Raw genomic sequence first — 26,814 nt, 5'->3', positions numbered from 1 at the left:
TGGGGCTTCCCCACCAGAACAGCTGGCAGTCCACGTAGCCTTTCAGAACCGCTGTCAGGAAAGCCGGAGGGTCCGCCCTGGGTCTGTGCAGTCCGCGGCGGGGGTCGCGTTCCCCAGCATCCGGGTTCCGGGTTTTCGCGCGCGTCCCACCTCCCCGGAGCCCGCGGGCTCCTTGGCAGCCCTCGTGGGCGGAGCCAGCAGCTGGGCGGGCGGAGTCCGCCGGAAGACTAGCGGGCGCTGGGCGGGGTGGCGGGGGGCCGGGTGGCCGCGTGGGTGGGCCGCACCCCGGGCTCCACTGGGGCCCGAGCTAGGGCGACAGTGGCGCAGGCAGCTGTGGGGGCGCGTCTGGAGGCGGGGGCTCTGGGAGACGCGGGGCTGCAGCCCAAGAGGCCCGGCGCGGGTTGCCCTGCTGCTGTCGCTGCCCCGGCGTCAGAGCCGCAGCCTGCGAGGTGTGTCCCAGGCTAGGTCTGCGGGAAGCCGGCTCAGGGAACCCCTGCCATTGCGGCCCCCAGAGCCCGGCTCCTCGGGGGGCGGCTGGGAAAGGCCACGTTGGAGGGTTAGGGTTGATCAGGAGCAGCTACACCCGCTCCAGGCCGCCTCTCCTTGGGAATTTGGACAAGACCCACTTCCAGTGCGGAGGCCGACGTAGACGTTGGGCGTTTTTTTGAAGAATGGTTGTTTTGCGGTTTGTCTGTAGAAGGCTGGGAAAAGACCAAATCCGTTACCAGTCCTCCTCGAAGGAGACACCCCCCCTCTGGAGCTGAAAGCCTCGGGAGCGAGCGCTCTCACGCCCCCAGCTCTGGTCCTACCAGCGTCCGAGGCCGATCTGGTGAGTAGGAGGCTACACTGCCTGTGTCGTCAGCCTCCAAGTCCGAGGGAGGCAGGTCTGGGAGCAGGGAGAAGGGGCATTTTAAAAAGGAAGCTTCTCTGTCATTAACCGTTTCATAAATTTCTCCACTTTGGTACCAAGACATTTACTTTTTATATATTCAGTAGGATATTTCTCACATGCTCCAATCGATGAGGATGCAACCCTTCTCTGTACCAGTCACAACTGGAAAAGAGAGAGAGAGAGAGAGAGAGAGAGAGAGAGAGAGAGACCCATAAACCATATACCCTTACCCACGAACTTAAAAAAGTTGGGTCGGCCTCCTTTCCATGGAGCTAGGACTGATTTTGGAGCCCCACATAGACTGGACTTGGTCGCTGTGGAACAACTACCTGCTCAGATGCCAGGGGGCTGAATGAGACTGACAGTGTATTTGAGTTTTGTTTTGTTTTTTCAAAATTGCCTGTTACAAACACTTCTGCAGTAGTCCTCATTATATTCGAAGTACTGTATTTCCTCCATTTGTAGGTATATTCCTCTTCCCCAATTTTAACTTTTTAAAAATCAGGATACATCTTAACAGAGAGGTTAAAGGGACTTGCCAGCTGCTTGGCATCCTCGTGGGTGGTGATGTCTGTCACTGCTTGCCCATGTGAAAATGCAGCTATGTGATTATTCCATCTGTTGAGATACTGGAAATGAACTTTAAGTTGAAATCTCTTAATTGTTTTTAGAAATAACTTAAAAAGACCCCGGCCCTGTGGCTCACTTGGTTAGATCATCATCTCAATACAGCAAGGTTGTGGGTTCCATCCTCGGTGGTGGAACAAGTTGATGTCTGTCTCTCTGTCTAAAAGAAAAGAATAAAAATAAAAACTTTAAAAGATAATGCTGTGATGTAGCATTAAAGCAACAGGTTTATAGTAATGTTTATTAAAGGTTTACTGTGTGCCTGACATTGTCTCAATTAATCAACTTTACAACCCTATGAAGTACAATTATTATTCTTATTTTATAGATGAGAAACTGAAGCTCAGATAGTTGAAGCGTCTTAGAGCTTTTAAGTGAAAGAGTCAGGATTCTAATCCAGGCTGTCTGATTCCAAAGCCTGCCCTCTTTCAAATCTGTAACCAAGCAGAAATGCATGCAGCTCATAAGGTCAAGGCCGGATCATGCATGTCTGTGTATCTTTGGCTATTTGTGTATGTGTGTATGGAACTGGGAAACAGAGCCACATCCAAGAGCATGGATTATATTTACTCCCACATTGATGCCAAATCTTTGTTTTTGGATCTTTTGCAGTTTTACATATATTTCTGCAAGTTCTGGCTGTTATGAAGGTGCTCCTGGATCCTTCCTCTCCTGCCTTGTGATCGTCTAGAAGAGAGAGGCATGCTCTCAAACCTACTCAACCGGCTGCTTCCCAAGGGGGCAGTACTTAATTTAAGAAAAGAGTCAGTTTTTCAGAGTTGTCCAAGTCACATCAGCCTCTAGGAGCCCCCAGGTTCTGGTGCTGCAGGAAAATGCCAAAGCCCTGAGGACAGGAGACTGTGATCAGGGGAGGACCACACAACTGTGAAGCCTCTCAGCCAGAGGTTCTGGAAGTTACCTCACCAGAGGTGGACAAGCCCAGTAGGGCAGACGTCATCATGCTGCAGCAGCTCTTGATCACCCTGCCCACCGAGGCCAGCACCTGGGTGAAGTTGCACCATCCAAGGAAAGCCAAGGAGGAGACACCCCTGTGGGAGGATGTGACTAAGATGTTTGAAGGAGAAGGTGAGAATAGACTGATGGAGGGGAGGATGGAAGGGGAAGAAGGAGATCTAATTAGTGTGTGAAAAGATGGGTACACTTGATTGTTCTGGTCTCTTGGGGAGAAAACTGAGGAAAAGCAGGTCTCTGGGGTTCATGCTTTTGGCTTTTGGGAAGAGGATAGCTGCGAGAGTTCTGGAGTTCGGGCTGTGTGATTGTTGCTTCCGGATCCCTCCTCTCCTGCCTTGTTGCTCCTCTAGGAGAATATAGAGGCATGCACTCAAACACAATCAACCGGCTGCTTCCCCAGGAGACAGTACTTAGTACTGTGCTCTCAGCACAGGCTCCTTGCTGACATGTGCTCCATGCTGCTTCCATCTCAAATACCACACACAACAGGAAAACAGAACACAAGATGTTCCCCGCCAGTGGTTCCTGAGTGTGTAAATGTGATTTATGGACAGCAAAGTCAAAGTTTTTTGCACCCGTAAGCCCTCTAATTGTTTTCCTTCACACATTTCAGTCATTTTAGCCCCAAACCAGTATCAGTTCTTTCTTTTCATCGTCTGCTGAGAAGAAGGAATGACGTGCTTGATTACTCTCATTTTACTTTTGAAATATGGATTCAGTGGGAAATATGTCTAAGATTACACATTATTTAGCGGCCTGATCAGGATTCATAGATGGATGGAGGAATTCGTGTGTTTCCTGTGGTCTCTTAATTCACAACTTTAACATGTTAGATTCAGCCAATATTTATTGTTCTAGCTGTGTCAGGCAGGGACTTTAGTAAGCATCTTGACAGATGGAAAAATGAATAATGATCTCTAGTGCTAATTATTTTTATTTTTTTTACTGATTTGAGAGAGAGAGGAAGGGAGAGGGAGAGAGAGATAGAAGCATCGACAAGAGAGAACATCGACTGGCCGCCTCCTGCATGTCCCCCACCAGGGATTGGGCCCACAACCTGGGCATGTGTCCCGACCGGGAACCGAACAGGCGACCTCCTGGTGCATGGGTCGACGCTCAACTGCTGAGCCACATGGGTTGGACTCTAGTGCTAATTATTAATTGATGGAGATAGACACATACCCAGATCAAAATAATAGAAAGCAATCTAGGAAAATGCTCTGGCAAAGTTCACTGGGAAGACAAGAGACAGGAAGCATTTTTCCAGTTGTACTTGTCTGAGAAATTTTCACAAAGCAGATAGCATTGAACTGGGCCTTGAAAGATGTCTAAGTTTTTTGTAGAAGGTTCAGAGAATGGAGGCCATTGTAGTCTATTTGAAGTTCGTGTTCATGTCCAACAGATAAAGGATAGGACTAGAGAAAACAAGTCTGGAAAGATATGCTTCAGGTGGACTCTAGAGAGCCTAGAAGTCCATGGGCAGTGGCTGGATTTATTTTCTTGTTGGGAACCTGTGAACAAAGGAGTGGCTTGGTAGATCTGTGCTTTTGGACCAGCACTGACCATTGGGAAATATTAATGCCCAAAACAATACACTGCAGATCCTCCTCATTAAGGAGGCTCCAGTCTGCTTGAGTCTCTCTAAATGTCCCTCTTTGTGAATGTATTGAGAGAGGAGACATATTCAGCAGGTCTGCAAGGCAGTTTTTCAATTTGGAGGGTTTGGGGAGATGCAAACCTCATGGCTCTTTTCCTTCCCCAGCTCTGCTATCTCAGGATGCTGAGGAGACCCAGGGAGAATGTTTAAAGGATGAAGGGACCTCTGGAGCCCGGACAGCAGAATTCCAGGTGGGTTGGAGTTTCCTCTCATTTTGTTGACATGCTTCTTGGTTTTTAAGGCTATAGTTTGCCTCTCCCCCCTTTTCTTTGGAGTGGGAGGTTGTTGAGGCTAACAAATTCAACCTAGGGAGCTCAGAGCACGCTGTTCTTGTACAGAAAACAGGACCACGGTGGTAGCCATTTACCTGCTCATAGAGGTTATACCTTCCACATGCAACTCTAACATTGTGCTAATTTCTGTAAGGAAAGCAAAATGAATGATATAATTTCAGCCTCTAAAAATCAACAGATACCACTTGGGATCTAAAATAAGCCTCATATATTTTTTTGAGTATTTCATGCTGAAAAACAAACTTTGTAAGAAGAGAGTTCTGATATTCTTAGTGATGTACACATGTCACCTGTGAACTTCATGAGGTGACCCTTAGAGTACTAGGAGTGGAGGTCAAACTGCAGCCAAAGAATTGAGAAGAAATGGTCAGGCTACAGGTGCACACGTTAGCCTGACAGACACAACAGGTGTCAGAAATGGGTGTCCTCACCGCCTGGTGGAAAGATAGGTGAGGCAGAAGGGAAACTGCTGAATAAACAGAAAAGGAAGAGGAGATGTTGTTCGGGGACAGAAGAGTTTTAAGTGAAAAGAACTTGGATTCTAAAATTAGATAGTACAAGCTTTGAACTTATTTCTTGAATTTACTTGGCTTGGTGATATGGGGCAGTATTTTTGAGCTGTTTACCATCCCAGTTTCCTCAGCTAATTCAGATGCTAATACATTCTGGGATTGAAATGCATTCCCGAGTTATTTAGAGAAATATGGAAGAAGTAAGTCTATTTAAAGAGTTATCTCTGCATTCCACCTTCCTGGAATTCCTCACTTCCTGACATTTATCAACAACTGATGGAGCCCTGGCCGGTTTGACTCGGTGGTAGAGCGTCGGCCCGCGGACCAAAGAGTCATGGGTTCGATTCCGGTCAAGGGCATGTACCTCGGTTGTGATTCATCCCTAGCTCTGGTCAGGGTTGTGGGGAGGCAACCAATCGATGTGTCTCTCTCATGTCGATGTTTCTCTTTCTTTCTCTCTTTCTTTCCCACTCTATCTGAAGATAAAAATGGAAAAAGGTATCTTCGGGTGAGGATTAAAAAACAAAACAAAAACTGATGGAATTCTTAGCACTCGGAAAATATTAAATTTTTATTTATTTTTTGCTATTTCATAAACTTATATTCTGAGTAAAAGATTCTACAGTCATATTGCCTGAGATGTAAAAAGTAACTGAAATTCTGTCAGAAGTTTTTGTCAATAGCACTTCTTATTGAGAGAAGTGGTTTATAACAGTTGTGCAGAGAATAACTTGGGAAATTAAGATTGTACAGGAGCCATAAAGATGTCCAAATAATTTTACACAATAATATAATTTCTTGGGTATTTTACCTAAGGGAAGTAAGAAAACAACTCTATACAAAAAAGAAAGTTACACTCGTGAAGCCATAAAAGTCTTAGAAGAAAATGTAGGCAGAAAAATCTCAGACATCACATGTAGTGGAATTTTCACTGATATATTGTCTAGGGTAAGAAAAACAAAGGAAAAAAATTAATAAATGGGACTACATCAAACTAAAAAGCTTCTGTACAGCAAAAGAAACCAGCATCAAAATGCAAAGAGAACCCACTCGCCCAGCTGGTGTGGCTCAGTAGTTGAGTGTCAACCCATGCATCAAGAGGTCGCCGGTTCAATTCCAGATCAGGGCACATGCCCAGGTTGTGGGCCAAATCTTCAGTGGGAGGGCATGCAGGAGGCAGCCGATTGGTGTTTCTCTCTCACATCAACGTTTCTATCTCTCCCTTCTCTCTCTAAAAAAAACAACAAAAAACAAATAATAAAATCATATTAAAAAAATTACACTATTTCACATATAATATGAAAGTCTTATATCTCCCATTTACTCTTTCTCATTCTTTGTGCATTAGCTTAATACATTTCTTTACATGTTATAAACCCTATAATACATTGTTCTTATTTTTGCTTTTAAATCCTCACCTGAGGATATTTTTCTATTTATTTTTAGATAGAGTGGGAAGAAGGGAGAGAGAGAGAGAGAGAGAGAAACAAACACTGATGTGAGAGAGACACATAGATTGGTTGCCTCCCGCATGACTCCGACCAGGGCCGAGACCAAACCACAACCGAGGTATGTGCCCTTGACGGGAGTCAAACCCATGACTCTTTGGTCCACAGGCTGATACTCTAACTGCTAAGCGAAACGGGCCAGGGCTTATTTTTGCATTTTTTAAAAAAAATTTTTTTCCTTTATTGACTTCAGAGACAGAGGAACTGACAGGGAGAGGGATAGAAACATTGATGAGAGAGAACATTGATAGGCTGTCTCCTGCATGCCCCGCACTGGGGATCGGGCCCACAAGCTGGGCATGTGTCCTGACCAGGAATTGAACCAGAGACTTCCTGCTGCCTGGGTCAGTGCTCAACCTCTGAGCCACACCAGCCAGACTTATTTTTACTTTTAACAGTAAATTGGCCCTGGCTGGTTTAGCTCAGCAGTTAGAGTGTCGGCCTGTGGACCAGACTCCCAGGTTCGGATCCCACTAGGGGCACGTACCAAAAAACCCAGTAAATTGTGTCATAAAAAAATTAAGAAAAGGCCCTGGCCAGTTTGGCTCAGTGGGTAGAGTGTTGGCTCGCAGACCAGAGAGGCCTGGGTTCGGTTCCCGCTAAGGGCACGTACCTCAGTTGTAGTTTGTCCTCTGCCCCAGTTGGGGTCATGTGGGTGGCAAGCACTTGATGTGTCTCTCTCACATCAATGTTTTTCTCTCTCTCTTTCTCCCTCCCACTCTTACCTGAAGATGAATGCAAAAATGTCCTCGGGTGAGGATAAAAAATAAATAAATTAATTAAGAAAACGAAAAGAAAATGAGTCTTTCATATGTGCCCACATATTTACCAATTCTGGCACTCTTAATTTCTTCCTTTAGTTCTGAGTTTCTCTGTGGCATCATTTTCCTTCAGCCTGAACAGTGTCACTTAGCATATCTTATAGTGAGTGTGGGTGTCCTGATGACAAATTCTCATAGCTTTTGTTGATCTAAAAATGTTTTTATATCATTTTTCTATTTGAAGATCTCTTACTGGATACAGAATTATAGGTTGACTGTTCTTTTAAGCACTTTAAAGGTGTTCCATGATCTTTTTGGCTTCTATTGTCTGGGATGAGAAGTCAGCTGTTATTTTTTTTTTTTATCCTCACCCAAGGATATTTTTCCATTTTTTGTACAGATAGAGTAGGAGGGAGAGAGAGGAAGAGAGAGAGAGAGAGAGAGAGAGAGAGAGAGAGAAACGTCAACGTGAAAGGGACACATCGAGTGGCTGCCACCCGCACGGCCAACCAGGGCCGGAGACAAACTGCAACCGAAGTACGTGCCCTTAGTGGGAACCAAACCCGGGTCTCTCCTGACCGCAGGTGGACGCTCTAACCACTGAGCAAAACCGGCCAGGGCTCAGCTGTTATTCTTTTTTTTTTTTTATCCTCACCCGAGGATATTTTTCCATTTTTTGTTCAGATAGAGCGGGAGGGAGAGAGAGGAAGAGAGAGAGAAACATCGATGTGAAGGGACACATCGAGCGGCTGCCACCCGCACGACCAACCAGGGCCGGGGACAAACTGCAACCGAGGTACATGCCCTTAGCGGGAACCGAACCCGGGTCTCTCTGTACTGCAGGCCGACGCTCCAACCGCTGAGCCAAACCGGCCAGGGCTCAGCTGTTATTCTTATTGTTTGCCTATATATGGTGTCTTTCTGCTTTCTGCTTTTTTTTTTTTTTTAATGCCATCTTTTCTTGTTTTTTTTTTGTTGTTGTTGTTCCTCCTTTCCTACCTTCTTTTGGTGACTTTCATGATCTTCCCTTTTAACTTTTTACTATGAAGTGCATAAGCATGGATTTTTTTGAATTTTTTCTTTTTTGGGGTTTGCTGAGTTTCTTGGATCTGTGGGTTAAGTTGCAAATTTTTTAGCCTTTATTTCTTCTCCATATGGAGGGGGGGGGGAGAGAGAGAGAGAGAAAGAGAGAGAGAGAGAGATTTATATAGATATAGTTGTTTCATTCTGTTTATTTCTGAGAGACTCTAGGCCCTTTCCTCTGGTAGTTAAGGTAGGGGACTGATTATTCATATTCCTGCTAGATCCTTGGCTGAACCCTTGCTGTGACACAGCTTTGATTCAGTTCACTTCTGATTAACCCAGCTACCCATGCCCAACAACACCACTGCAGAGGGGCTGATCTTTTTTATCTCCTCAGTATTTGAGCTAGGAAGGGGTTAGACTACAGTTCCAGACAGTTTTATTCATCTTTGCATTAAATTCCAGCAGGGCCCCAGAATTTAAGCTCAGCAGGAATGCATTGGCCTTTGTGACAACAAGTTCTAAACGACTCTCTTCTCTCACCCTCCACTCCCTGGGCCTCTCTGATCTCTTCTTCCACTCTCCCTTTTACTAACCTACCTCGAGTGATGCTGTCCACGTTCCTGCTCTTCAAACAAGCAGATGACATGACAATAGTTCCTTTGCACCTGCCTGGAATATTCTCCCCTTAAATTTCCACAAAACGCTCACTGAATTTACATCTCTGGTCAAATATCACCCTACGTAGAAGACCATCCGTACCCTCACTGTGGCTTTCCCTATTCCCCTTGTCCTGATTTATTTATTTTAAAGCACATATGACCATCTGTCCTTCTATGTATTTAATTATTTATGGTAATCTCCAGAAACTCTCCAAACAGATCTAGAGGAAGCTCCCAATGAACCTAGTTTAGAATCTCTCAGAATTTAGAATAGTAAGAACTCCATGGGCATTGATGGAGGTGGTCTGTGGCTGAAAAGCAATATATTCTAGGAACGACTGACCTTCAAGGACATATCTGTGAACTTCACCCATGAGGAATGGGGGCAACTGACCCCTGCTCATCGGAATCTGTACCGGGAGGTGATGCTGGAGAACTACGGGAACCTGGTCTCAGTGGGTAAGGATGGGTTAAGTGTTTATCCAGAAACCTGCCCATTATAGGAGTCATTATTTCTAAACTGTTAAATGTTGTGGATTTCACCCTGGCCGGTTTGGCTTAGTGGTTAGACTGTTTGTCCATGGACCACAGAGTCGCGGGTTTAATTCCTAGTCAATGGCACATACCTTGGTTGTTGGTTCAATCCCCAACCCCCATTGGGGTCACGTGGGAGGCAACCAATTGATGCGGTGGGTCTTTCACATTGATGTTTCTCTCTCTCTCTCCCTCCCTTCTTCCCTCACACTCTATCTGAAGAAAAAAAAAAAAATCAATGGAAAAATATCCTCTGGTGAGGATTAAAAAAAAAATTAAATAAAAATATCATGGATTCCCTAGATCTTGGCCTTGGGTTCTGTGTTAGCGGTGTCTCATTCCTTTGGAAATCAAGCCAAGGCACATCTGATTCTCCTTTCTTTACTTTGCAGAGCTAAAATAGGAAGACATGCTGAGGTGCCCCTTTCCATTTTCAAAGATCTTAGGACTGGAACTAAAATCTGGGGATGGTTCTTAAATCTCAACATAAGCATTCATACTCTTTTTTTTTTTTTACTCCATAAGCAGGATATGAATTTTCCAAACCTAGGGTGATTTCCCAGTTGGAGAAAGGAGAAGAACCATGGATAACAGAGAAAGAAGGCCTAGGACATCCCAGTTCAGGTGAGCCAAGGCAGATGGAACCTTTTCACATATAGGCCAGAGTGACCAAAGTCTTCTTAGGTTGTGGGGACAGGGCATGCGCTAAACCGATTTCACCCCTCCCTCTGCCCCCCTTTCCTTCAATAAATTTTCAGGATTTTCCCCATAAAGGTCTTATGCATTTTATATCTCTTTTGTGAGATTCATCTTGAAGACCTTAAATTTTGTTGCTATTGTAGATGGTATATTTTTTAAAATTATGTTTTTTGTTTGTTGCTGGTATGTCATAATACAGTTGGTTTTGTATATTGATCTTATAGCCAACCACCTGTTTCACTCTGTTATTAATTCCAATAACGTTTGTACATTCTCTTGGGTTTTCTTTTTTTCAACTTATAATAATGGAAGTAATAATAGAAGCTGCAATGGTGTTATTTCCCTACCTCTGGATAAAATCTCAAAGAGGCTCAGAGGAGGGGGGTGGGGAGGGAAGAAAGAGATAAACCAAAGAACTTGTATGCATATATGCGTAACCAATGGACATAGACAACAATACTGGGGGGGGGGGGGATCAGGGGTGGGATTCAGAGGAGGGTATCAGATAGAGTGGGAGGGAGAGGGAAAGAGAGATACATTGACATGAAAGGGACACATCAAGTGGCTGCCTCCTGCACAACCCAACCAGGGTCAGGGACAAACTGCAACTGAGGTATGTGCCCTTAGTGGGAACAGAACCTGGGTCTCTCTGGACCACAGGCCGATGCTCTAATTGCTGAGCCAAACCAGCCAGGGCAGGAGAAACATCTGTAACAAAAATAAATTAATAATTTTTTAAAAATCTCAAAGAGGCCCTGGCCAGTTTGGCTTAGCAGTTAGAGCGTCAGCCTGTAGACCAGAGAATCTTGGATTCAGTTCCCGCTAAGGGCACGCACCTCGGTTGCAGTTTGTCCCTGGCCCCGGTTGGGGTCATGTGGGTGGTAACCAGTCCATGTCTCCCTCTCTCTCTCTTTGCCCCTCCCTCCCTCCTGCTCTATCTGAGGATAAATGCAAAAATGTCCTCAGGTGAGGATAAAAAAAAATCTCAGAAGTTCCATAGATGGTCCAGTCTCTTTAAATAATAATAACAATCTAAATTTAGTAAAACGTTTAGTTCAGTGAAATAATAAAAACTCCTAACTTCAAAGTTCAATATTTTCTTCTCCCCTGGCTTGGGCTGCTTCAGGCCTGGATACTGAATTGCAGAGGGGGACATAGATGGCTTCTTCTGTCTTTCCCCGTCTTCTCTTTCTCCTCCACTATTTAGGATCAGAATCAGGGGCCAGCAGAACATAGACTATATTGTTGCCACTATTCAGTTAGAATGTAGAATTTGGAAATACTAGTGATCTTTTTGTGTTGATCAAAAAATCATATAAGAAGTTATACCTTTCAGGAATACAAAGCTGTCAGCTGAAATATTAGTAATGGGTATAAAAAATGATCAAGTAAGAAAAAACCAGTCAGAATTTTAAAGGTTAAAGGAAATTTTCATAGAACATAGCAATAGTAACAATATAGTCTGGGTTTCTTACAAGTCTACTTTGTATAAATAACACTTCCAGGGACAGATTAATAAGCACAGGAAACATAATAATGTGTAAATATTAACACATGTTTCAATATAAGACAGCTCAATGTTCCTGTGAATTTTTTTAGTTCCAAAATTGTTTTTTGAACTAGTGTCTCTGGCTGCTGCTGGAGTGGGGAGAGGGACTTTGGTTTTTTCTGAGATGGTTTTCTAAAAGTAGTTGTCAATTAAAAAGACATATTTTAAAGACATAGCTCTGAAATTTGATTATTTAGCATTATTAGAAAGAGCAGGGCTAAAATGCTCAAATTTTACTTGATCGCATTTTTACTCTGTTTACTGTTTGTTAATTTTAATTTCCTATTACCTCTTCAAGATGCATAACCATATTTAAATATAATGAAAATCTCATGTACTTTATATATATTGTTATCTAAAGCTCTATAGTAATTGAGTTTTCAAAGCATAAATAATATGAGTTATTTGTATTTTTTCCATTTCAGACTTGAAGAGTAAAACAGAACCCAGTATGTCAACTACAAAGAATGACATTTTGCAGGAACAGTTATATCAAGGCATTATGATGGAAAGGTTCATGAGCAATGATGTCATTGATTCCACACTGAAAAAAGTCTCCAAATATGATGATGAGTTGGAAAGGTACCAGGACACCCATGGAAGAGATTTAAGACAAGCCATCTTGACCCACAAGAAGAGAAGCCAAGAAACTAACAAGTTTGGAGAAAATATTGTGAGTTCAAAGGTTATTATAGAACAGAGGTGCCGTAAATATGACACACTTAGAAAGAGGAGCAAATACAAATCAGATCTGATTAATCATCCAATGAATTACATAAGAACAAAAACCTATGAATGTAATATATGTGAAAAAATCTTCAAACAACCCATTCACCTTACTGAACATATGAGAATTCATACTGGTGAGAAACCTTTCAGATGTAAGGAATGTGGAAGGGCCTTTAGTCAAAGCGCATCTCTTAATACCCACCAGAGAATTCATACTGGTGAGAAACCCTTTGAATGTGAAGATTGTGGCAAAACCTTCAGACATCGCTCCTCTCTTAATCAGCATCACAGAACTCACACTGGGGAGAAACCCTATGTATGTGATAAATGTCAGAAAGCTTTCAGCCAGAACATTAGCTTGATCCAACATCTGAGAACTCATTCTGGAGAGAAACCCTTTACATGCAATGAATGTGGGAAAACCTTTCGCCAAATCAGACACCTTAGTGAACATGTAAGAATTCATACTGGGGAGAAGCCCTATGCATGCACTGCATGTTGTAAGACCTTTAGTCATAGAGCGTATCTAACACATCACCAGAGAATCCATACTGGGGAGAGACCCTACAAATGTAAAGAATGTGGGAAAGCCTTTAGGCAGAGAATCCACCTTAGCAACCACAAAACTGTTCATACAGGAGTGAAAGCATACGAATGCACACGCTGCGGAAAAGCCTATAGGCACGATTCATCCTTTAAGAAACACCAGAGACATCACACTGGAGAAAAACCTTATGAATGTAATGAATGTGGAAAAGCCTTCAGCTATAATTCATCACTTACTCGGCACCATGAAATACACAGGAGGAATGCTTTCAGAAATAATGTCTAAACACAGATTATCCAACATGAAAACGAAAGCCAAGTCTAAATAGGTGATTCTATGCTTTTAAATTTCAGGACTCTAAATTTGAGTTATTGATATAATGATGCCAACTTCTAATTTTGCCCATTGTGTAAATAAACACTACATTGATAACTACTATCTACTAACACCTCCATCCAAAGTACGTAATCAAGAATAAAGGATGGTCCTTCCAATTAAATTCAGCAATATGGAACATTCACACATTTTTTTTCTGATTTCATGGTGGATTAATTATTATTCATGGGCAGTTACTGATTTACAGACAAGTATTTGGGAACTACTGTTTAAAATGTCACCACCCCATGTTTTAAATTAAAGTTTTATTTTATTTTTTTTAGTGGAGAAAACGTTTACAAAGTTCAAAAGGTACAGACAGTTGTATAAGTGATAAGTCTCTTTCCCACACCCCCAACCACCAAATTCTACCTAAAAGCAACCATTTTTTATAACTAATTTCTTTGTGTACCTTTCCAGATATTTTTCTATTTATAGCCAAGAGAATATAGATCTAGTTTTTCTTTATAAGTATAAATGGCAACCTCCAGTACAAATGCATCTGCATGTTACTTTTATTAACTATATATCATGAAGGTCATTCCACATCAGTAAAGTGCCTACTCATTCTTTTTTAGAGCTACATAATATTTCATGTTTTTAGCCAGTCCACTATGGATGGACCTTGATTTCCAATCTTTTGTTTATATAATGTTGCAATGAATAGTCATATATTTTTATTTCTCACACATGTATGTATGTAGGGTAAATTTCTAAAACAGGAATTTCGGTGCTAGAGGGTGTGTGCATTTATATGATGGTTATTGCCAAGTTGACCTCCATAGAGGTTGGGCCAATTTATTTTCCACCAGCAAGATATAAAACTCCATATCTGATGCTGAAACATCTCCTAGACCAACAGCCTATCAGCCATCAAAGAAGTATCGGCTTGTCTCAGTAACGTAGCCTAGAAGTACCAGCTAAGCTACATCCCCAGAAAGATCAGCACTTGCCATCCATGGACCCAGAGAGGAATCTGTATCTTACCTAATAGCAGCCAGGCCCATCAGTCACAGCTGGGAAAGGAGAAGACATTTTTTTCCACCAACTGCTGTAGTCCCTGGGATACAGAAAAGTAGGACATGCCTTTCTAATGAATAAACAATGAATGCGAGCATTAATTAGTTAACATTGCTTCCTGTGTTGTGAAAACTGAGCAAGGTCAGGACCACAGTGATTTTGTATATGTTCATTTTTCAATCCGGTAAGTTTATTAAAATTTCATGGTTCTCCATTTACTTTTCTCCTAATCGATATGGGCTCTAAACTGAATATACAGGGTTGGCAAATTAGGTTTACAGCTGTATGTGAAATACAGTTTATTCTTGTATTATTTATTAATTATTGTATTATATCAAAACTATAAACCTTTTGCCCACCTGTGTATCAGTTGGAACTCTAGGTTGCAAATAACAAATCAGCTGGGGGAATTTAAGTCTCAAAGGGGGTGCTATTAGAGATATTGGATTATCTTATGTACAGGGGCTGCAGTACATTCTAACAGTGGACTGGGACCTAAAGTCCTTTGGAAAACCCAGGCAGTTTTCTTTCCATTTGTCACCTCTGCTGCTTGTACCTTCATTCTGGCTTTTTTTTTTAAAAACACCTCATTGCAAATCATGGTTACTATCAACTCCAGATTTCACATTTATTCAGTTTCCACCTCCCAGAAAAAAGCTGCCTTCTCTTTCTCACTGTCTATCTCAAAATCCTGGGGAAGGTCTCTTATTGGCCCAGCTAGGTCATGTCCCCACCTGTAAAGTCAGTTGTAGGCAGAGATCTTAACTTCTATGGAAACCATGTGAATGGTGTGGTGGTGAAGTTCGAGAGGAGGGGGTTTGTGGTATCACCACCCATCCAATTCTCCAGTTTAAACTTCCTCTCCCTCTCATCCATTACTTCCCCCAATCAGTCACCAGGTCCTATATATTCTGTTTAGGATTTAACTCTATATCTACTCCATTCCCATCGTCAGTGCTTTAATTAGACTTGTAGCACTTCCTGACTGCTTAAATAGATTTCTAACTGGTTTTTCTATGTCTAACCTGGAGTAATCTCTCATCTTCCCTGCTGCTGCTAGAGTGATCATTCTAAAGCACATAGCTAATCAAAGTACATTATTGTTTAAAATTCCTCAATGTCTTCTGAAGCATACTAGAGAAAGCATACTTGACTCCAGCCATCAAGACCTTATGGTCCTCTAGATAGTCCATGCTATTTCATGGGTTCTGGTCCTCAACTGTGCTATTTTTCCCTCCTTTTGACCAAGTTCTTTGTTAGCTCTTACTCATCCTTCCAGATTTAGTTTGTGCCATATCATCAGGGAATACTACATCTCACAAAATTTATGCCTTCTTGGATGAACAATTGAATTTTTGGCTAAATTTACTGAAAAAAAAAAAAAAAAAAGAAAACCAAACAAACTAGAGTGATAGATCTTATCCTACAGAATTTTTGACCAGAGAGTGATAACATGTGGTTTAAATTTATAGTTACTCTAGAATCAATGTGGAAGACCATGGCTCAACATGAAGCAAACGCCAGTGTTACACCGCTTCAGTTTTCTTGATATTGTTGCTTGCTTCACTTCCTTCTTTTCTTAGTTTTGCTACTATGGGTTTGAACCTTTTACAAAAAGCATCTAATCCTCTCCTCAGGCTCTGTTTTTTAGAAGACTCTGGCTAAGACCAGCACCTAACCCCAGTTTGATTAATCAGGGACAATGAGACAATTTCTGAACTTATCTTTGAGGTATCAGGGAAATACCTCACAAATCTGGAAGGCTGTATCCCTTGGAAGCTACTAGCCATGGAAGAAGAGGGAGGCTACCTGCAAATGAAGCAAACACACTGATACAGATCCAAGAAATGAGGAGAAAAAACTCAATTCTGGTCACATTGACCCCTGAATCATAGCCTCACCTGAAGTTAGAGCTCCTGGGTTTTCAAACTCTTATTAATGGATTCAAGCCCTGCCCGGTTTGGCTCAGCGGTTAGAGCGCCCGCCTGCGGTCTGGAGAGACCCGGGTTCGGTTCCCGCTAAGGGCATGTACCTTGGTTGCAGTTTGTCCCCGGCCCTGGTTGGTCATGCGGGTGGCAGCCACTCGATGTGTCCCTTTCACATCGATGTTTCTCACTCTCTCTCCTCCTCTCTCTCCCTCCCACTCTGTCTGTACAAAAAATGGAAAAATGTCCTCGGGTCAGGATAAAAAAAAAAAATGGATTCAAATGTCTTATATATGAAGCAGCCTGTTTTTAGCAGAAGCATGCCCCAGTCTTACATCTGTATCTCATTTCCATCTCCCCTAACTTCCTAGCTTAGGGCTACCTTCTCTGGCTTTCTCCAACTAAGCAATGTTCTTTTCAATGACCAGACATTGGTGTTGGGCCGAAGAAATGCCGATATTAATATGGGGGAAGAGAAGATTCTCAAATACAGAATATTGCCAATGGGCTTCTCTTGAGCATATAAAAATTATGCCAGTAATTGTTCTAACACCTGTGAGGAACACAAACTTGAGCAAGATAAATAAATCCCCAGCCTTAGGCTCTGATGCTCTAGAGCAGCACTGTCCAAGAGAAATACAATGTGAATCACAACACAAATGTGAACCATATATATAATTTAAAAATTTCTAGCAGCCCAGCCTGTGTGGCTGAGTGGTTGAGCATCGACCCATTCACCAAGAGGTTACTGGTTCGATTCCGGGTCAAGGCACATGCCCAGGTTGTGGGCTCGATCCCCAGTGGGAGACATGCAGGAGGCGGCTAATCGATGTTCTCTCTCAACGATGTTTCTCTCTCTCCCTCTCTCTCTAAAAAATTAAAAAAAAATAAAATATTCTAGCAGCCACATTAGTACAATAAGAAGCAATAAGTAAAATACATTTCATTTAACCCAATATATCCAAATATTATCATTTCAACATGTAATATAAAATGTATTAGTTATTTTATATTCTTTTTTCACACTAAGTCTTCAAAATACAACATGTACGTTACAGTTACAGCATGTCTCATTTTGGACTAGCCACATTTCATGTGCTGAAGAGCCACAGGTGGCTAGTGGCTACTGTGTCGGACAGTGAAACTCTAGTAAGTACTCCTGTAGACAAACACTTCTACCATAAATACTTATATGGTAGACGGTAATCAGTGCGATGTTAGAGGTACAAATTCTGTGCTCTGAAAGAGTAGGAAGGAAAGATGGAAAGAGGAAAACAGACCATTTGTGTCTAACAGTATTTCCTTTGTTACAGATATCCCTGGAGATGGACAAACTAAATCAATTACTTTGCATTCAGATGGGCCTTAAATACCCAAATTTCTTAGGGTAGCCTTTTGAGGAAGGGCATCTTTTTTTTTTTTTAATTTAAGTTCTAGTCTTGAGAAAAAGCTTTTGGGAACACGATTGTGCTGTCTTGGGTATTTCTTTCCCCCGCAGACTCCATGATTGTTTCTGAACCTCTTCTGCTTCCCGCAACCCAGCAGCATTTTCCCCAACTCTCAGTTCCATTGAAAGATAGATCACTGTGTGCAAGGGCTGAGGAGGGGCTTTCCTGGCATTGGGAGTTACATCATGGTGAGGAAGGTTATACTGGGGAGGAGGCAGAAACCTTTTCAGCCTCAATCCAGAAATGCCTACTCATATTTCATTTGATTAAAAAGATTTTCCTTAATTTTCATACTTCTAAGAACAAGGACATTTTCCTATATAACCACAAAGTCATTATCACACTCAGGATATTTATAATTGATACTATTAGCTAATAAGCTATTTAAATTTCCCCAACTGACCCCAAATGTCCTTTGTAATTTTTTTTTTAACATTTTGGTATTTTTATTTAAGAAAAATTTCCCTATTCTTAAGTCTAAAATGTATTTTCCTCTATTCTAAAATCTATATAGTTTAGCTTTTCACATTTAGGTCTTTAATCCTTCTGGAATTGATTTTTGTGATGAAGTCAGAAGTTTCTTTATATATATTTAATAAGGATACCCTATTGTCACAGAACCTTCATCAAAAAGGCCATCTTTTCTCCATGGCTATGCAATGCCATCTTTGTCATAAATCAAGTTTCCAAACATATGATAAAAACTGTAAAGAAAAGCAAAGAGCCCGGCTGGTGTGGCTCAGTGGACTGAGTGTGGTCCTACTACTGAGAGGTTCCCAGTTCAATTCCTGGTCAGGGTACATGCCTGGGTTTTGGACTTGATCCCCAGTAGGGGGTGTGCAGGAGGCAGCTGATCACTGTTTCTCTTTCACATAGATATTTCTATCTCTCTCTCCCTTCCTCTCTCTAAAAATAAATAAAATATTTTTTTTAGTTTTTTTTTTTTATCCTCACCCGAGGACATTTTTCCACTTTTTGTTCAGGTAGAGTGGGAGGGAGAGAGAGGAAGAGAGAGAGAGAGAGAAACATGGACGTGAAAGGGACACATCGAGTGGCTGCCACCCGCACAACCAACCAGGGCCGGGGACAAACTGCAACCGAGATATGTGCCCTTAGCGGGAACCGAACCCGGGTCTCTCAGGACCGCAGGCCGACGCTCTAACTGCTGAGCCAAACCGGCCAGGGCGGTATAAAAAAATTTTTTTTTTTTTTTTTTTTAACATCCTCACCCGAGGACATTTTTCCATTTTTTGTTCAGGTAGAGTGGGAGGGAGAGAAAGGAAGGGAGAGAGAGAGAAACATCGATGTGAAAGGGACACATCAAGTGGTTGCCACCCGCACAACCAACCAGGGCCGGGGACAAACTGCAACCTCGGTATGTGCCCTTAGCGGGAACCGAACCCGGGTCTCTCTGGACCGCAGGCTGATGCTCTAACCGCTGAGCCAAACCGGCCAGGGCTTTTAAAGGTTTTGTGTGTGTTTTATTTTTATTTTATTTTATTTTTTTTTATCCTCATCCGAGGACATTTTTCCATTTTTTGTACAGACAGAGTGGGAGGGAGAGAGAGGAAGAGAGAGAGAGGGAAACATCGATGTGAAAGGGACACATCGGGTGGCTGCCACCCGCACGACCAACCAGGGCCGGGGACAAACTGCAACCGAGGTACGTGCCCTTAGCGGGAACCGAACCCGGGTCTCTCCGGACCGCCGGCGGACGCTCTAGCCGCTGAGCCAAACCGGCCAGGGCTTTTTAAAAAAAGAAAAGAAAAGCAGTGATGTCATAAAAGTCAGGCTAGTGATTTCCTCAGGAAGGAGGCATGGGAGTTTATTTCAGAAGGGCCTGAAACTTTAAAATTTTTGCTCTAATGATAATGTATCGGTTCAATAATTATTACACTTACCTTTATTTTGTATTTTAAAATATAATTGTGTTATTCCTGGCCGGTGTGGCTCAGAGGGTTGGGCACCATCCATGCACCCAAGGGTTGCCAGTTCAATTCCTGGTCAGGGCACATGCCTAGGTGTAGGGACTGGATCCCTGGTAGGGGGCATGCAGGAGGCAGCCAGTCGGTATTTCTCGCTCATATAGATGTTTCTCTCTCTCTTCCTTCCTCTGTCTCTAAAACTATCAATGAAAAAAAAAATCTTTAAAAAAAATAATATAACTATGTTATATTTCCCAGTAAAAAAGGTTAATTAAAAAGTAAGTAAATAGAGCCCGGCCATGTGGCTCAGTGGATAGAGCATCATCCCATGGACTGAGAGGTCCCAGTTGGCTTACTGGTCAGGGCACATGCCCAGGTTGCAGGCTCCATCCTCAGTAGGGGGAGGGGGCATGCAGGAGGCAGCCCACTGATGTTTCTCTCTCTCTCTCCCTTCCTTTCTAAAAAAAAGAAATCAATTTAAAAAATATTTTTTAAAAAAAGTAGCTCTGGCCGGTTTGGCTCAGCAGTTGTAGAGTGTCGGCCTGTGGTCCAGAGAGACCCGGGTTCGGTTCCCGCTAAGGGCATGTACCTCGGTTGCAGTTTGTACATGGCCCTGGTTGGTCGTGTGGGTGGCAGCCACTCGATGTGTTCCTTTCACGTGGATGTTTCTCTCTCTGTCTCTCTTTCTCCCTCCCACTCTATCTGAACAAAAAATGGAAAAATGTCCTCAGGTGAGGATTAAAAAAATAATAATAATACAAAATAAATAAATTAAAAAAAAAAAAGTAAGCAAGCCCTGGCCAGTTTGCTCAGTGGTTAGAGCGTTGGCCTGCGGTCCAGAGAGACCCGGGGTCGGTTCCGCTAAGGGTGTGAACCTCAGTTGCAGTTTGTCCCCGGCCCTGGTTGGGTCGTGTGGGTGGCAGTCAGTCCATGTGTCTCTCTCACATAAATGTTTCTCTCTCTCTCTCTCTTCCTCTCTCCCCCTCCCACTCTATCTGAACAAAAAGTGAAAAAATGTCCTCGTGAGGATAAAAAAAAAAAAAGGAAGTAAATAGAAAAGAGGAATACACTGATGAGAGGAGCGGCAGCATCTTTGAAAGTGAGTTCGTGGTTTTCTCTCCGCTGGAAGAGCTGGTGCGAGGTGGGGGGGAGGGGGTGGGATACACAGCATCCAAGGTGGCGAAGCGAAACGCAACACCTAACGGACTGAGGCCACGTGCCCCGGAGAAAGGGACAAGCCCAGACATCTCTCGGGCTCTGGCTTGACATTAGTCAGGAAACCTCCCCAGAACGGCGCTTCTAGATCAAGAGAGCGCGAAGCTCCGCGCCCAATTAAACCAGACGCAGAGGCAGCAGCGCGCGAAGACCGGCGGAGAGGTGGGCGGCGCTTCAGGACCCTCCGCGGCCCCGCGCTGGCCAGGCTCTCGTCTGAGCGCAGCCTCGCGAGAACCAGGCGGCGCTGCTGCGGCCTCTGGGGAGGGCGGGCCGTGGGCAGCCGCTGGGCGTGCAGGGGCTGGTCTCCGGCAGCGCTGTGCAAAGCTGGGAGGGAAGGGCTGCTGCCTAATCTGCTCCTGTTGGTCAGGAGTAGAGTTCGGGAGCAGTTCCGAGGCCGCGGCGGAGTCGGGTGGAGTCCGGGATTCGCAGGAATATCCAAGGTTAAGGGGAGGCCGGCGAATGGGGGTGGTGGGCTGAGGGGCTGCATTTTGGAGCCCGGGGTCTGTCCCCGCGGTTGCCGCGTCCCCCACTCTCCACCCCGGGTGGCAGCGGCTTGTCTTGTCTGCCCGCGCAGGCCAGGCTTCTGTGGGTTCTGGGCCCTTCACCCCCGGGAGTCCCTGCAGTCCCCTCGGACCCCTTCCGGAGGCCAGCGATCCCGTGCTCTCGTTCCCGACTCCTCCAGGACACTGTAGGAAGCACTCAGCAAACTTTAGGGCGCGCGTGGAACAGTGGTTTGGGGCTAGTGGAGAGGTACCTCCTGAAGGCAAATGTTCTCGGCGCCCGTAACTCCGGGCTGCTCCAAACAAGTAGGACGCCGAGGTCGTGAAGGCAGTGGTAGGTCCTCAAGCAGCAGGAACCCGTCAAAGAAGAAAAAGCCTCTATGTGGCCTGAGGTCTCTGCCCCAATTTCTGGACTGAGCTGGGGGCTGGAAGAGGAAACTGACCGCGGAGCTCCTGGGAGAACTTGGTTATTTTTTATTCTTTTACTTGCAATGAGCAGGGATTGGATCAAATAGCTGCGCCTAGGGTATGGGGGAAATGAAGAAGTCATGGAGGATTTGCCCCTGGAGAGAGACAAGCGTTACCTAGGACCTGGGATGGGCTACTGTTTGTGCAGTGTGGAACAGAGAGGGAAACGCCACAATATGAGAGACTGGTCAGATGAGAAAGTACCGAAAGTCCCCGTTCCACCACAGCAAAGCCTAGAGTTGCTAATCTGGATTCTCCGATGTAGACCTGGTCTTTGACAGTTTCTTTCTCCTCCCCCAGCTTTATCATTTCAGCATTCTGCCTTTCCCTGTGAGGAGGAAGATAACTAAGTCCCAGGAGAGTAGTTTTCCTCTTTCCTAAGGTTTGATCTCATTTGTCGAGGGAACTGATACACTATCCCTTCCTTGGGAAGGGGAAGAAGATACACATTGGTGAGTGCTAATATATATACTGTTTTATTACTCAGTTATTTGGGTAGCTGAGTACAGTTGGAAGGAATACTCTAATTTTATTGTTTTTGTTTTTTTTCAATCCTCACCTGAGGATTTTTTCTATTTTTCTTCAAATAGAGTGGGAGGGAGGGAAGGAGAGAGAGACATGGATGTGAGAGGGACACATGACTGGTTGCCTCCCTCAGGACCCTGACCAGGGCCAGGGATGAACTGCATCCCAGTTATGTGCCCTTGACCTGAATCGAACCCAAAACTCATTGGTCCACAGGGCGATGCTCCAACTACCAAGCAACCGGCCAGGTCAGGAATACTCTAATTTTAAAGATGTATCAGTAGCCTCAGGAAACCTTGATCAAGAGTACTCCTAAAGCAAATCATACTACTAAATACTACTGAAAGTCAGGATCAGATTCAGAATCCAGATCTGTAGGATCCCCAGTCTCTTGACACTATGCTGGTGTTTCTCAAACATCTCATTCACTTGCCACATAATGATTTTGCCATACCTATGTACTACATGTATTGTTATGCTCGTATTTTAATTCTTTACTACATTTATTTAAAAATCAAACTGCCCTAAGAAGCACTATGAAATTATACATTTGATGGATGCTCTGATAGCTTTACATTTATTCTAAGGTACATCTAAAAATATTGACCAATGTTCCAGGTAAAATTGACTCGTGTCAAGAAGATTCAAACTGCATTTTGGGACCCAGTGCACTGACTGCATCATGCTCTTGCTGAGATTTTTTTTCTGCATAGGAAGGTCCAAGCAACACATCTTAATCTAAATTGCCCATCCCCAGTGTATTGTTTTCTTCTTTTCGATGAATAATTCTACAGAGAATGCACCACCCTCCCCTCTTGTGTCTTTTCCACAAAATATTTCACTTACTTGTTCAGAGCTACTCTCTTCTCAATGTTGTATGAAAAACAAGTAGAAAGTCCATACCTTTCAAGAGCCTACTCTTTCTTTGGGGAGTTAATACAGAGACACGTGAAACAATCTAAAACAGTACTGTCCAGTAGAGCTTTCTGTAATCAGGGAAATGTTCTGTATCTGTGCCTTATAATGTGGTACCCACTCGAAATGTGCCCAGTGCAACTGAGAAAATGAGTTTTAAATTTTAATTTTAAGTTTAGTCACCTGTGGCTGGTGGCTACGTATTGAGCAACCCAGGTCTAGATATTTGAAATGAAATATTTTCAAAGTCAGTTGATTTGGATTTAGTGCTCTGTTCCTGGTGCGGAGGGAGGAGGGAAACCCCAAAGTATACCTGTTTATTGCCATTTCACTTTAGTTTCTTGGTAGAGGGTAAAGATTCCCTCCAACCTTCAGGGACTTGATGCTCCAAATAACGTTACTTGTTTTGGAACGTTCATCATTTAAGGCACATTTACTGTTTAAGACACTTGTGCAAATGTGCAGCTTCTGTGTTTTATTACTATTCAAGTATATCATTTTCTTCAAGGCATCAGTTCTTAAACTTTAAACCTGGGAGTTGGTGCATTTCGCTTATTCATTGCTTATTAGAATAGCAAGGAGGAAACTTGGCCCATAGTTACCTCAGTTGGCTTAAATTCTGTGTCAAATTATTTTTCTGGCACCCAAAGTCAAATAATAGTGGACTGGTCATACCTTGTTTTGGTTCTTCTCTGTACAAGGTTAGATACGTGAGGTTAGAAGGAAGGCTTAAAAAGAGTATCTTCACAAGGTAATTTGTCTAGTTTCTTAAGATTAAAAAAACTTAAGAGATAAAACAATCAAACGAAATGTGTGGTCTTTGTTTCCTGGTTTAAAGAAAATCTATCCAAAACATTTTAGGGTAGTTGGAGAAATCTGAATATGGACCAGAGTGTTAGGGAATTATTAATTTTGTAAGATGTGATAATAGTATTATAGTTAAGTAGGAGAATGTATGTACATATTTATATTTGAAGTGTTATGATGTCTGTAATTTACTTTAAAATAAGTCAGCCCCCCAAAAAGCAAACGCAACACATCAATAGTTGTTTATCTAGACAGTGTGTATATAGGTGTTCATTGTTCTGTTCTTTCTGTTTCTCTGTATGTATGAAATTTTTCATAGTAAAACATTTTTAAAAGTACGTGTCCTCTAGTAAAGTAGTGAGTTATTGCATGTGAAACACTTGTCCCGGTGTCTAGCATGCAATAAATATCACTATTATTTATATAATTTATTTTATTGTTGATATTAGTAACGCTTATTGACAATTGACATATTTTCCATCATAAGCTAATGTGGAGGGAGAAAATAAAAATGTTAGGAGGATAATTTATACTGTCAGTAAGGGTAAAGTAAAACCTGCCGAGAGCTTTTGTCCTTGCTATTTCCTTAACATGTCTCAAGTATAAAAAAGCAACTGATTTCCACATGTCTCTGTGAACATCCTCTTTCATTACTTCATGCTGTTACTTTGTGTATGAGTTACTATTTGTATCAATAGTTAGTCTTTAAATTTTGTTCCCGACAACTATACTTAAAAACAGTCATTGTAGAGCTGATTTTCCTCAAGAAACAGTTTGTAATTGAGATTTATTTTCATAGTCAAAGACTTTGTATCAAAGGAGTTGAAGAAGTGATCCATGGTAAACTGTCAGACATTGCTCCAACATTTACAAAGGTCTGTATTCACTTAAAATAATGAAATAATGTCCCAAGTCAGTAGAATTTCGAAGCAGAAAAGGCAAACTCAGATATTTTAAAAGGAAGAAATTGAGGCCAAGGAAAGTGATATGCTTAAAGCCACACATAATATGTTAGTGCTAAATTCAGGAATAAAACTATTTTGCACTTTAAAAAATTTTAAGTGTTCATATATGGATGATGCAACGAACCTAGTATTGTACATTGTACCTGTACTACAACTCTGTAGCATTAATAAATAATAATTAGTCATAATTCTTTTTACCTATTTGGATAATGCATTTCTCTAATGATGTGCAGGGCCTAGCCCAATCCAGAGCTGTGACATGGCAGAGACTGGGGAAGAGGAGACGGTGTCAGCGGAGGCCTCAGGGTTCTCAGATTTGAGTGACTCGGAGTTTCTGGATCTGGAAGATACCCAAGAGTCTAGTGCTTCATTTAGCAAACCTGGCCCTTCTTCTGAACTCCCTGGGAAGGATGGCAAGCTCGTAAACTTACCAAAGGGGAAAAGAGGATTGGATGTCCCATCACCCATGGAGCGATTCCACCTTAAATATTTGTATGTCACTGACCTGTCTACTCAGAACTGGTGTGAACAGCAAATGGTATATGGGAAGGAGCTTCCTGGTTTCTTGACACCTGAGAAGGCAGCTGTTTTGGACACTGGTGCCAGCATTCACCTAGCTAGAGAACTAGAAGTTCATGACCTTGTGACTCTCTCCATCACCAGTAAAGAAGATGCGTGGGCAGTTAAGTTTATGAATATGCTGTCAATGATTCCTACCCTGCAGGCAGAAGGGCGCATCAGAGAGTTTCCAGTGTTTGCAGAAGTGGAGGGTGTGCTTCTTGTTGGAGTGATTGATGAGCTGCACTATACACCCAAGGGGGAACTGGAACTGGTTGAACTCAAGACACGCAGACGCCCTATGCTCCCTCTGGAAGCTCAGAAAAAAAAAGACTGTTTTCAAGTCAGCCTATACAAATATATCTTTGATGCCATGGTACAAGGGAAAGTGACCACTGCTAGCCTTATCCACCACACAAAATTGTGTCCGGAAAAACCACTGGGACCTTCAGTGCTAAGGCATGCCCAGCAGGGAGGCTTCTCTGTGACATCCTTGGGTGACCTCATGGAGCTGGTCATCTTGTCTCTAACACTGTCTGACCTTCCAGTCATTGATATTCTGAAAATTGAATATATCCACCAACAGACTGCCACTGTGCTGGGTTCAGAGATTGTGGCCTTTGAAGAGAAGGAGCTGAGAAGCAAAGTGCAGCACTATATGGCCTACTGGGTGGGCCACCGAGAGCCTCAGGGGGTTGATGTCGAGGAAGCTTGGAAATGCCGGACATGCAACTATGCAGATATCTGTGAATGGAGGAAGGGTGGTGGGGTGCACAGCTCCATGCTAGAGACCCAAGCCAAAAGGGCCAAATGAACAGAAGGTATGCCTTAAGGAACTTTGATCCTTCCTGCCCCTGATGTACTCAACAGAGTAAAAGTGGACCAATCTGTGAGCTTGGCTTTCATGGAGAGCATTCGTATTTTGGTCCTTTTCCTATTTTCTCTGCCTCTGACCACTCAAATCTAGGACCAAGGCTCAGGTGAGTGGGAGAGAGCTGGCTGTGCTGTACCTGGAGCTTCGCCATAGATTGCCAAGACAGATGCTCATCATGGCTGGAGCAGTCACTGCTTTCCTAAGAAGATTCTTCAGTTTCTGTTAAGGCTCTTCCTATTTTTCTCAATCAAGGTTTTCTACATTTTATATAATAAAGTAAAACAAAACTGTCCAGGTTGGTTAACTGGTGGGCGTTGTTCATAATCTCA

General features: G+C 43.0%; 2 protein-coding genes across 5 annotated transcripts; both read left to right on the top strand.

Moving 5' to 3' along the window:
* The first annotated feature begins 411 nt into the window (after positions 1-411).
* Positions 412-14,437, top strand: ZFP69 (ZFP69 zinc finger protein). Of its 2 annotated transcripts, none has more exons than XM_036257074.1 (6): positions 412-829; positions 2,132-2,605; positions 4,254-4,339; positions 9,240-9,366; positions 9,967-10,065; positions 12,115-14,437. In XM_036257074.1, the coding sequence occupies exons 2-6, from the start codon at positions 2,479-2,481 to the stop codon at positions 13,248-13,250; spliced, it is 1,575 nt and encodes a 524-aa protein (XP_036112967.1). In that variant the 5' UTR covers positions 412-829; positions 2,132-2,478; the 3' UTR covers positions 13,251-14,437. The 2 variants fall into 2 exon arrangements, with proteins under 2 accessions (XP_036112967.1, XP_036112968.1); XM_036257075.1 differs by having other exon boundaries at positions 9,970-10,065; positions 12,115-13,464.
* A 6,775-nt stretch (positions 14,438-21,212) lies between these two features.
* On the top strand, positions 21,213-26,724 carry EXO5 (exonuclease 5). Of its 3 annotated transcripts, XM_036256491.1 has the most exons (4): positions 21,213-21,313; positions 22,142-22,293; positions 24,888-24,963; positions 25,287-26,724. In XM_036256491.1, the coding sequence occupies exon 4, from the start codon at positions 25,313-25,315 to the stop codon at positions 26,423-26,425; it is 1,113 nt and encodes a 370-aa protein (XP_036112384.1). In that variant the 5' UTR covers positions 21,213-21,313; positions 22,142-22,293; positions 24,888-24,963; positions 25,287-25,312; the 3' UTR covers positions 26,426-26,724. The 3 variants fall into 3 exon arrangements, with proteins under 3 accessions (XP_036112384.1, XP_036112381.1, XP_036112382.1); XM_036256488.1 differs by lacking the exon at positions 24,888-24,963; XM_036256489.1 differs by lacking the exons at positions 21,213-21,313; positions 24,888-24,963 and adding an exon at positions 21,379-21,839.
* The last annotated feature ends 90 nt before the right edge of the window (positions 26,725-26,814 follow it).

This window comes from Molossus molossus, unplaced genomic scaffold, assembly GCF_014108415.1.
Source record: "Molossus molossus isolate mMolMol1 unplaced genomic scaffold, mMolMol1.p scaffold_m16_p_12, whole genome shotgun sequence".
NCBI lineage: Eukaryota > Metazoa > Chordata > Mammalia > Chiroptera > Molossidae > Molossus > Molossus molossus.
This window is presented reverse-complemented; position numbering and strand designations above follow the sequence as displayed.